The 12,434-nt window shown below is 38.8% G+C and overlaps 1 protein-coding gene across 1 annotated transcript; it reads right to left on the bottom strand.

The window, feature by feature from the left end:
- Nucleotides 1-8,405: 8,405 nt before the first annotated feature.
- On the bottom strand, nucleotides 8,406-12,434 carry LOC124260741 (protein PML-like). Its single transcript, XM_046695053.1, has 4 exons — nucleotides 11,360-12,434; nucleotides 10,928-10,992; nucleotides 10,580-10,688; nucleotides 8,406-9,097 (listed from the first exon to the last, which is right to left on the bottom strand). Exons 1-4 carry the CDS (start codon nucleotides 12,432-12,434, stop codon nucleotides 8,406-8,408), a joined length of 1,941 nt encoding a protein of 646 aa, XP_046551009.1.

The raw sequence follows: 12,434 nt of genomic DNA, 5'->3' as shown, positions 1-12,434 counted from the left end.
CGTGAGTCAAAAGTTAGTGAACGAAGTCTTGTAAAATATCAATGTGACAACGACTAGAACAACACCTTGCCGAGAGGTGAGTGAGTGAGTGAGTGAGTATGTTTTACGCCGCTTTTAGCAATATTTAAGCAATATCACGGCGGGGATACGAGAAATGGGCTTCACAAATTGTGGCCATATGGGGAATCGAACCAGGGTTTTCGGCGTGATGAGCGAACGTTTTAACCACTAGGCTAACTCACCGCCCCTTTTTTACCGAGAGGAGGTCATGGAGTGGCTTCCAAGTTCAGCTGCAATACTGCGAGGTCTACGACAATTTACCTCAATGCTGCACCAGGGTAGACGCATTTATTTAGAGTGGCGAATAAATGTAGGTTGTTCTTTATCATTATTTTGATTTCTCAATATTTTATTCGATAGCAAAACATGAATGTTTGTCAACCCGCTTAATTATTCACAGCTGCTTATAAACAAACTCAGGTATATTTCTATGAACATAATCGAAATTAGAACAAATATTAACCGACTCCAAACAAAAATCTTGTGCCTTATTGAAAAGCACCAACATAAAATACGAATATAAAACATGTATTGCAAATAGACAGAAGGAGTGCACATACAGTTCAATATAATATTGTAAGCAATCAAATTGTGAACAATATAAAGAGAATATCATTCCGAGATAAAATCCTATGTTTTATACAATATTTATCCCCAAGTACAATGGATTTCAAATGTATATGGGCCTTGTACAAATTAGGCAGTTGACAAGAATGCTACAATGATATGAGAACGTCGGCATGGACAACACAAGGTGTGCAATAGTTTCATGACATCACCGGGTTGACGCCCCCTGAAGGAGTTCCAGTCCTCCATCTGAATCTCCTGGCCACCCACAATCTTCATGACAACACTTCTGGGGCCATGACAAAGCCCAAACATTGGCCATAATTCAGGGCCTGAACACATCACCCCAAATTCTCCCGATGGATGATGTCAAGAAAGTCTATTTTCATTTGATCCATGTCGAGGAGAACCCCGTAATGTAGTCTGGCATGCGTGCCCACATCATTGTCAACCACGTCGTCCTTGCTGCTTAAAGGTTTGCCATTCACTGTCAGATACATTGCAATTCATTCGTCACCACTCGCCCCTTTCCGTAAACTCCAACTATTCGGCTTGTCCCGGAATAACACGAGTTGGTCACGAATGATTGCAATTGTGTTGCTGTTGTCGCTGACACCAATCAGGAGGATAAACGAAGATGGCTGTATGTCTGTCTGTCTGGATGGATGGAGTGATGGATGAATGGATGGATGGATGCATGTTTGTGTGTATGCGTGAACTGTATGTATGTATGTATATATGTTTGTATATATGTGCGTGCGTGCGTGCGTGTGTGCGTATGTAGACCACTGACTGAACGTGATCTTGACCCGCTGGCATGTTCTACCCAGTGTATCAGTGTATATATGTGGTATATATTCCAGTTCGCTGTGTGTCACGTGACATGATATGATATATATGTTGTATATGTACCGATTGTCCTCTTGTGTGTTACGAGACATGATATGTTTGTGGTACATAAACCAATTGTCCTCTCTGTGTTTGTTACGTGACATGACATATATGTGGTATATATACTAATTGTCCTGTGTTTATTACGTGACATGATATATATCTGGTATATAAACCAATTGTCCTCTCTGTGTGTGTTACGAGACATGATATATATGTGGTATATATACAAATTGTCCTCTCTGTGTTTGTTACGTGACATGACATATATGTGGTATATATACTAATTGTCCTGTGTTTATTACGTGACATGATATATATCTGGTATATAAACCAATTGTCCTCTGTGTGTGTTACGAGACATGATATATATGTGGTATATATACAAATTGTCCTCTCTGTGTTGTTACGTTACATGATATATATGTGGTATATATACTAATTGTCCTGTGTTTATTACGTGACATGATATATATGTGGTATATAAACCAATTGTCCTCTCTGTGTGTGTTACGAGACATGATATATATGTGGTATATATACAAATTGTCCCTCTGTCCTCTCTGTATTTGTTACGTGACATGACATATATGTGGTATATATACTAATTGTCCTGTGTTTATTACGTGACATGATATATATCTGGTATATAAACCAATTGTCCTCTCTGTGTGTGTTACGAGACATGATATATATGTGGTATATATACAAATTGTCCTCTCTGTGTTTGTTACGTGACATGACATATATGTGGTATATATACTAATTGTCCTGTGTTTATTACGTGACATGATATATATCTGGTATATAAACCAATTGTCCTCTCTGTGTGTGTTACGAGACATGATATATATGTGTATATATATATACAAATTGTCCTCTGTTACGTGACATGACATATATGTGATATATATACTAATTGTCCTGTGTTTATTACGTGACATGATATATATGTGGTATATAAACCAATTGTCCTCTCTGTGTGTGTTACGAGACATGATATATATGTGGTATATATACAAATTGTCCTCTCTGTGTTTGTTACGTTACATGATATTTATGTGGTATATGTACTAATCGTTCTGTGTTTATTACGTGACATGATATATATCTGGTATATAAACCAATTGTCCTCTCTGTGTGTGTTACGAGACATGATATATATGTGGTATATATACAAATTGTCCTCTCTGTTTGTTACGTGACATGATATTTATGTGGTATATATACCCATTGTCCTCTCTGTGTGTTACGTGACTTGTATTATGTTATATGTATGCCACTTGTTCTGTGTGCGTTACGTGACATGATATATATGTAGGATATATACCAGTAGACATCTCTTTCTGTGTAACGTGACACGACATATATGGGGTATCTTTACCAATTGTTCTATATTTACCCACCATGTGGATGGGTGCTCTGTGCTGGGTGTGGATGTTTTACAGCAGTGTTATAGGACATCAGTATCAGGTTGCGACATCTAAGTGAGGCTAAAATTGCCAGTGGGGTCGACAAGGATCGGTCCCAGGCTCTATGCTTTCAGCACCTTTTCAGGTACATGTCGAGCTACAATACAAGATGTGCACCGCCAACATGAACTGAAATTGTGAAAGATTATAATGTTGCAGAATGGATTATACTCCATGTTGCCGTACCTGGTGTTCTGGTGTGTCGTGGTGCTGACCAGCGGGTGTTCGACAGTCTTGTGTCCAGGAAACTGCTAAGTGTTCGTGCTTCCAGGAAGTTCCTCAATACTCCAGGTAATCCCTGTCTTTGTTCCATGGAGGTATTCGATCCGAATCTTTGATTGGGCAAGAAGAAGGCTCGCGGTGACGAGCCTTCACGAAAAAGCTACAAAAACGTTCAAACGTAGACGCTAATAATACCTTTATATTGGCATTGCGTGTGATGGATGACCTCAGCAATAGTGTAGTGTCGGGAATACCCCTCTTATTGTCTCTTGTTATTATTTACTTTGCTCTTCATAGCATTCAGATGTTACCCCAATCTCCCGGCGTACATACATACTACCTCACTCACTCACACTCAAAGGCCTTCTACTTTTTCCCAATTCTCAATGACATCATCAGTTAAAAATATAGTTGCCAGCAACGATGTTGGCTCCTTGGCTTTAGTTCTATCTAGCCTATTGTGTCTGTCACATATTTGATGAAAGTTGTAATAGTTTTAGTTAATATGAATCATTTCACTGCTAGTCTTTGGAGATACATTACTGCAATCAGTAGTTATAATCGACACTAATAGTCCACTTGTACAGGTACATTTTGGTCGAAATCGGACGGTTGGTTTGAGAGTTACGGGTGTTTGAATTGTATTTGAGGGCTAGAAACAAATCGTCCAAAACGGAGCCAGAACACGTTTTTGACAGGCGAGCGGATCTTCCAAATGCAGCCGGGGTCGCGGGGATAATGTACCTTCTTTAAGTTCTGGAGAAGAAATAGTTCCCTCTTTAAAAGGCTGTATCTAAGTTGTTCTTGTGTCTACGGACAAAACAATTAGTGTTCTGGAATCACCAACACTTTATCTATCATACTGGTACTTTTTGTGCAGAATTTGCATAATGGTTACTGGACATCAGTTATGGAAAGTTTGGAATGTCTAGAGCTGATGGTTCCAGCTCAGCACATTCTGGGAGCAAACTACTCAGAAAACTGCTGAAAACATGGCCAAAACTGAAAACAAAAATAACTGCCAAACGGTACATTTTAGCGACTTGACCCGTCCAGGCAACATTGTTGGGAATTCGATTGTGCATCTGTACAAGAGATTTGGAAGTGTTGGAACAATTAGTTCTTGTGATATTTGCTGTCAAACTTTGAAATTTTGGAATTAATTTTGAATTATCTCCCCTTTGCTACTGGGCCTAGATCCTAGAGATTTTAAGGGGAATATCTTTACCTCGGTGGGCATCTGTGTGATTTTTTGTAAGCGATTCGGAGCATTGGTTTAGGAGGTACAACAATCGGCGGAATAATAAACAACAACAATAATAATAATCCGAACGATTACAATAGGTCTCCTGCCTAGAGGCAAGGAGCCCTAATTATATGTTATATTTTCGAAGAAGTGAAAGTGTACACTACGTCGACATCGCACCGCAATTCTCTGGAACACTAATTAAGTGGCCTCGGGAACTGCATCAGCACCATTGCTGGGATCATTGCTCCGTACATCGTTTCGTCCAAAACGGTTAACTTAAGTCGACACCAAAAGAAACAATTCTTTGATCCTACAGACGTACAATATATGTGATTCACGGTTCTAAAGCGTTGCTGTGAGCTCTGTTTACTCCTATATGAGTTCCATTGCTCCCGGGATCCGATAGTCAGAGGTTAGAATCCCGATTTGGTATAACAACACCTGTTCCAGTGTTGTAAATGTTGTGTAGGCAGTGACTTCTAATTAGTTTTTGTGTTTTCACCGGATTCTCTGATATCCAGTTTTTGTTAATATGTGTCTGAGAGTGTTTTGGTGACTGACCATCTCAATCAGGAAGATCGCATGGAATAGGACTTTAACTTATATATTATCCATACATGGAGAAAATATCTCATGCATCGAAAATATTTATATTATATGACAACCATTTAAATTGCCACTGACTTTGCAAAACACAATTCAACAAATACGATGGTTTCTTCTTTTTACTGACAATTTCTCTCGAAACATAACATGATTGTATCAACATCTGAAATGGTAGTCGCAAGTGTATACGTACCACAAAACATGTACAGGTGTACCATCTTTAATGATAATATGTCTAAAAGAAACAGTATATGAACTTTTTCAATCGGTTTAACATGTATCACATCAATAAAGTAGAATTGTTCTTACTGTTGTGTTAAAGCGATATGACGAACTTTCATACACAGATTGGGTTAACGAAAATGTAACAGATCTGAACAATTTACCAATACTTTGGAAATCAACACCAGCTATTTATGTTCATGCACATTTGGTTTTTTTAAAAACATAACTCAAAATAATTATCTCCCCTTTGCTACTGGGCCTAGATCCTAGAGATGTTTAAGGGGAATATCTTTACCTCGGTGGGCATCTGTGTGATTTTTTGTAAGCGATTCGGAGCATTGGTTTAGGAGGTACAACAATCGGCGGAATAATAAACAACAACAATAATAATAATCCGAACGATTACAATAGGTCTCCTGCCTAGAGGCAAGGAGCCCTAATTATATGTTATATTTTCGAAGAAGTGAAAGTGTACACTACGTCGACATCGCACTGCAATTCTCTGGAACACTAAGTGGCCTCGGGAACTGCATCAGCACCATTGCTGGGATCATTGCTCCGTACATCGTTTCGTCCAAAACGGTTAACTTAAGTCGACACCAAAAGAAACAATTCTTTGATCCTACAGACGTACAATATATGTGATTCACGGTTCTAAAGCGTTGCTGTGAGCTCTGTTTACTCCTATATGAGTTCCATTGCTCCAGGGATCCGATAGTCAGAGGTTAGAATCCCGATTTGGTATAACAACACCTGTTCCAGTGTTGTAAATGTTGTGTAGGCAGTGACTTCTAAATAGTTTTGGTGTGTTTTCACCGGATTCTCTGATATCCAGTTTTTGTTAATATATGTCTGAGAGTGTTTTGGTGACTGACCATCTCAATCAGGAAGATAGTATGGAATAGGACTTTAAATTATATATTATCCATACATGGAGAAAATATCTCATGCATCGAAAATATTTAGTATTATATGACAACCATTTAAATTGCCACTGACTTTGCAAAACACAATTCAACAAATACGATGGTTTCTTCTTTTTACTGACAATTTCTCTCGAAACATAACATGATTGTATCAACATCTGAAATGGTAGTCGCAAGTGTACACGTGCCACAAAACATGTACAGGTGTACCATCTTTAATGACAATATGTCTAAAAGAAACAGCATATGAACTTTTTCAATCGGTTTAACATGTATCACATCAATAAAGTAGAATTGTTCTTACTGTTGTGTTAAAGCGATATGACGAACGTTTATACACAGATTGGGTTAACGAAAATTTAACAGATCTGAACAATTTACCAATACTTTGGAAATCAACACCAGCTATTTATGTTCATGCACATTTGGTTTTTTTAAAAACATAACTCAAAATAAACTAATTTTACAATATATACGGTTAGGTTCCACAAATTGCAATACGTTCTTCAGAAATCAAGTGAATTCTGTTGGATTATTAAAGTGTCGCTGCAAAAGGAGCTGTTCATACAAAAGTACAAATAGAAGAATGCAAAATCTTAACATAAGGAAGTGATGTTTATAGAGCTGCAGCCATATTACATGAATATGATTCTCTGTCATGATTATAATGAAAAAGAGCTGGGGATACACACGCATCATAACCTCAAAACTAATACAATATATCCGTGTACAACATCAAGACCTACTGTTTAGGATTTGTAGGCTCAAAGAGACTGCTATATTGCATGAATATGATTCTATGTCATGAGCATGAGGAAATAGGAAAAAGAACTAGCGATACAAGTTCAAAAGTAATTAAAAAGAAAGCGTATCCAACAGCATCAGGAACTACGGCTTTTACATTCTTAATATAATAATGGCGTCTTCAATTTCCAATAAATTAAATTAAAACGTAACGTTGGTTTATAGCAAAAAGATTCACGGGCAGTCAAGTGAAAATGAAAACGAAAGCAATGGTAACAAGCGGTTCAAACAAAAGCATCGTCAACAATATGAACCATAGCAAACAAATTAAAAATGCGTTATTAACAATAAAATAACGTATTCTATTCATGTCGTCTGCCTTGACTCAGAACTTGAACAGAAGTATTCCGACTGAAGGAAGATTTCGAACTTTGACTTCTTCCGCTCTATATCAAAATGTTTTGTTCTGGTATCCTCTCCAGGTCTCTTCGACTCGCCCAGAACTTCTCCCTTTTCCCCTTTTCCCCTCTCATTCATTTGTATTATCGAGAGTAGATAAGTAAATTAAGAACTATACCAGTGACGTTCTGCACCCGTCACACAAAACCTGGGATCATCGACACAGACTTGTCTCACGAATGTATTTTTGGGGGCGTGTTTTTTCTATGTTCATACTTTCTTATCATCACCCTATCGAGAACAAAATGATGCAAGAAGTGTTCAATGGTTAAACGGATCAAGGGACAAAGGGGTTTCATGTGAGATGGCATCCATTATTATCTTGAATCAATTACAACCTGGATCGTGGTTTTATTATACATTTGACTATTTTCATTCGATTAATTTTAAAACCAATACTCGTTGGTCATCAGGCATTCTACGGCTGTGATATTGACTTTAGGTGACATATCAACTCACATGATCAACATGCGATTCACACTTATCATATGCGAGCCAACACATTATTTATCTTTCTATTATTTTGTTTAATTTTTTTAGGGCTGGGGATCTGTGGGAAGAGGAGAAACTACGACAAAAGTATCCAACCCTAACCATCCTCTCAAGTTATCAAATAGTTATATCATTTACATGTCAAATAGATTTATAGTCATCTAGATTCACATTTCAAGCCTCATTAACAGACACAATCACAAAGAAACAATACTATCCCGAACCAAACCCACATCAACATCTCCAAACGCACCAAACTCAATTGCTTCTCCAATATACTTTCAAACAAATTCCCTGTAGCAAATTCTATTTTCCTCGAAAACAGCAGATAAGATTTCTTTATCAATTATGCGCAAAATGGCATATGTCAATCATGTATAATCTCTGCGCATATTTAACATTTAGGCAAATGTCCAAAAACAGATGAGCTTCTTGTGATCGTGATGTCTACCAGTGTTGAGCACGGGAGCTGTGATTGTAGCCACGGTATCGCTACCCTTCAGCACACATATGGCTGGCGTCTTCGAGAAGCTTCTTCTTCCAGTCTTCCATCTGTAGATCCGGTCCACTCACGAGTTTCATTTCAACTCTCTTTGGGTTATTATAAACTGCAAATACAGGCCACATCTTCTTGTTGTATCCGGCACCCTGTCCTGGCTTGTTGTCAACAATACATCCAGATCCCAACACTTTTCTGTTGTTGGTGTCCAGGAAGGATACCGCCATCGTGTCAGTATCAACAAGAACTCCGTACTTTACTGTCACTGATGTTCCTGCCTTATTCTCAAACACTTTAGCTGTTGCTACATCCTCTCCATTAACAGCTATATGACTCCACACATTATCCTTCTCGCCATTTGATATGAACAGACTGCATGAATTAGGCTGACCGCCGATATAATGATTATTGTCCATGACATCCTCTCCACACACCCCGACCTCCAACACAAGATGTCGATCACCAAGAGACTTGTCCAGTCCCACATCCGCCTCCACCTCCCAGTACACCAGGCCGCTGGAGGGCAGTGGGGAGGTGCTGCTGGTGCCGTAGTAGTTCTTCAACATCTTCCCACTAATGCCCACTCTTCTACATTGAGGATGTTTGGTGTTGACGAGAAGGCCTTTGTCATTAATGTGTGTTCTGTACAGGTTTACTCTGTCGGAATCAAACATCATCTTTGGACCTGTCACAGGATGAGAAAAAATACACTGCTATGGAAAACAGTTAAAATATATTATACATCGCGTATATTATTACGCTTGTTTTAACAGCCTCTTAGAAATACACACATTCAGTCGTCCTGGTGAGCATATGTAACCGGGGTGATTGGGTTTGCCCGGTAGTTCGTTTGTCACGCCGAAAATCCGAGTTCTATTCCCCACATGGGTGCAATGTGTGAACCCCATTTCTGGTGTCCGCAGGCCGTGATATTGCTAGAATATTGTAAAAAGAGGCGTAAAACTAAACTCACTCACACACCCATTCAAATACAACCAATGGCATCACAAGCCCCTTTGTCCCGACTTCACTTGGAATCGTATCCTGCTCTACCTCCACCGTCTATGGTTGTTCTATAACTTTTTCTCAAACAGACTTTTGTAGCCATACGTGTATTCACTCTCTGAACAGAATGTTTAACTCTTGAACAAACATTGCATAAAATGAAATATTTCATTACCAAATCACATTGCCGTCATGACCTCGTGTCCAGATCAAGCATATTGGATGAAGACATTTTTAAAAATATTTTTGTATTTCAAATATCATTACTGTTTATATTATAAACGTGTTGTAAAAGATATTTAAGAGTACATTCATTTTTATTCGGATATTACAACTGATAGCGTGTATCATTATTGTAATAGTTGACTTTTGAAAAATACTATAACCTATGACCATGGTTGCTTGCATATGCACGTAGACATCACTTGGCGGATTTCCCTCGTGCTGTAAATAATATTTCGTTTAAACAGAACGTGTGAACAGAGACTGTTACACTTCCTTGGTTGGTTGTCCTTGAATATACTTATAAACATTAGAGGAAAATATACTTACATACAACAACATGTCGCGCTCTGTTCACTTTCCCAAGCATATATAGACCCGTGCCTTTGTCGCAGCCTGGAAAAATTAAGCATTAAGCATTACGTTGATACAAGAAACATAGATCGCCCTGTCTGTTGGTATGGTAATTTGGTTATCGAATATAGTTCATGGTTAAGAAAGAACCCAAGGACAGTTAATTTCACCCCACTGTACCGCCGTTTAGGTTCGGGGTTAGAATATTCTTCAGCAACCTCTGGTTTTCGGCCAACATCAGGTGGTTAAACTACCTGACTTGGTTGATGTCATCGTAAAGAGACTGATACTTATGATGTCAATCACTGTATTGTGTTGTCCAGACTTGATTGTTTACAGGCAGATGTAATATAACCCCAATATTGCGGCGTAAAACAACAAATCCACATTTTATCTGTAGTGATGAGGAGGCTTATTTAACACTGGTGAAGTGTAAGTGTAACTCACAGTAAAACAATCCAAATTTTAACAAATGTCAAAGTTACCACACGTGAAACACGAAAACAAAAGGTTCTTAGCGAAGCAAATAAAGACTAGACAGGGTTTCTTATCCTCAACGACTGTATTCTCTACGGAAGAGACTTACCCATGGGATCCAACTGAATTACGATCCCCTGAAGTCTGGATACATCCTCCTGCAAAGTCTTCACCTTCTGTTCATTCTGAGAGGCCTCCTTTTCCAGTGCACTGATTAGCTGGACGGTATAAACAAACAGAGTACTGTCAACGTCTGAATATGTTTTACCATCGCTATTGATCATGTTAGTATAGTGTATAGTGACACAATATTAAGTGACTTACTTTTCTGTGATAAGTGCATCATTTGAGAAGAATAAAACGTATTACATTTATAAACCAATATAGCTACCATCCGTCTGCGTCTTAAGCATTTCCTGTCATAGTCTATGACTAAACTAATATTGTAAGAATTTACCATCTGAGCCTCTCTGTTCTGTGTCAGAAGATCATCAATATCTGCTTCCAGTTTCATCTGAAGGCCTGTAGGAACATTAACTGCAGGTATTGCCAAAATATATAGGATACAACGTTGATACGGCTTAGACATGTTACCGTTATTTCATTTTTATTGACTGAACAGAAACAGTAATCGATCATGTTGAACAAGATTGTTTCTGAACAACATGAACTATCATGACAGCAGAGTATGTATTACAAATACCATTTAACATATACACTCGTCTTGCCAACACACTGCCCAGAACACACACTCATAACTGTATCACTACTTTTTTCAAACGACAGAAAATATTAATAATTAGAAGATCTGAAGGCATCCATAGTCATAACATCTTACATGCTAACATGGATCTGGTTGAAAAGAACGTAAAAACAAAGCGACAGTTACCTGTTTTAAGTGATACTTCCATAGGTGATTCCGTCTGGGTAACTGAAGTCATGAAACCACCAAAGAATGATACTAAGGATTTCAAATCCGGAAAACCTTGCTTTGAGAAGACGATACATGGTTCGTATTTGTGAACAGCAGGAACGTCAGCCTTCATACAAGACTCAAAGGCCTGTGTGATGGAACTCTTCACTTTGTGGAGGTGGGAAGGTGAGGCATAGAGGAGAGTCTCGTTGACGTAGTCAAGGACTGTCTGGCAGCTTGTATCTGATGACTTCAGGACAGGAAGTCGACTATCGTTGATGTTCCTCATGGAGTCTAAAATCTGATCTAGCTCCACAAGCACCTCCTTCTCTCGCTGATCTATCACATCTCTCAGCTCAGAAAAAGTGTGTTGAACGGTGTCTCGGAGAGAAACGACCTTCTCGTCAATACGCCTTGCTTGTACAAGAACCGTTTCTTTTGCTGAAATGATCTTTTCCTTCTTCTCTGAAGCAGATTTTATGTATGCCTTCAAGACGTCTTGTTCCCGACTCAAGAACATATCAGCTCTGTCAGTTCTGTGACTGGTGTGATCTTCGTAGAAGCATTCAAAACATATTAAACAGTCACAGTCTTTATCGTAGACGTCCAAACGTTGTCCGTGTTTCTCACAGACGGAATGCGACCGTTTCGATGTACATGGAAGATCAGAAATCCACTTCATTGTGTGATTCCTATTTGCCTTCAACTCTGAGTGAGATAAATGACAGTGCTCGCAGAAATAGTCCTCACATTCATGACACCAAGACATTGCTTGGTTCCCATCCTCCTTGTTGGTACATTGGAAGTCTGACGGTCGGTGCTTCATTGTCTGGTTGAGAACGTCAGCAAGAACGACATCGTCTACTGGGAAACTCCCGACATATTTATCATGACTCTTCAAGCAGACAGAGCAGTCCAGAGTTGTGACTTCCGGTGACCTTAGACAGTCCTCACATACAGGATGTAGACAGGGAAGCAGGTGTGGCTGTGGTCCTCTGTACCTGAAGGAGGTGCTGCACACCACACACTTGGGAAATGTTTCTGAATCCAT

Source organism: Haliotis rubra, unplaced genomic scaffold (genome assembly GCF_003918875.1).
Source record: "Haliotis rubra isolate DU_JTF1 unplaced genomic scaffold, ASM391887v1 Scf773, whole genome shotgun sequence".
Lineage (NCBI taxonomy): Eukaryota > Metazoa > Mollusca > Gastropoda > Lepetellida > Haliotidae > Haliotis > Haliotis rubra.
Note: the sequence above shows the minus strand (reverse complement) of the source record. Positions and strands in the feature narration are given on the sequence as shown.

What these genes read in the sequence shown, in the direction of transcription:
- LOC124260741 (XM_046695053.1), bottom strand. Translation starts at nt 12,434, where the DNA reads ATGGATTCAGAAACATTTCCCAAGTGTGTGGTGTGCAGCACCTCCTTC. An exon ending in AGAACAGAGAGGCTCAGATG is followed by an intron (nt 10,689 to 10,927) that starts GTAAATTCTTAC and finishes TATACCGTCCAG; the next exon opens with CTAATCAGTGCACTGGAAAA. An exon ending in AATTCAGTTGGATCCCATGG is followed by an intron (nt 9,098 to 10,579) that starts GTAAGTCTCTTC and finishes ATCCTGTGACAG; the next exon opens with GTCCAAAGATGATGTTTGAT.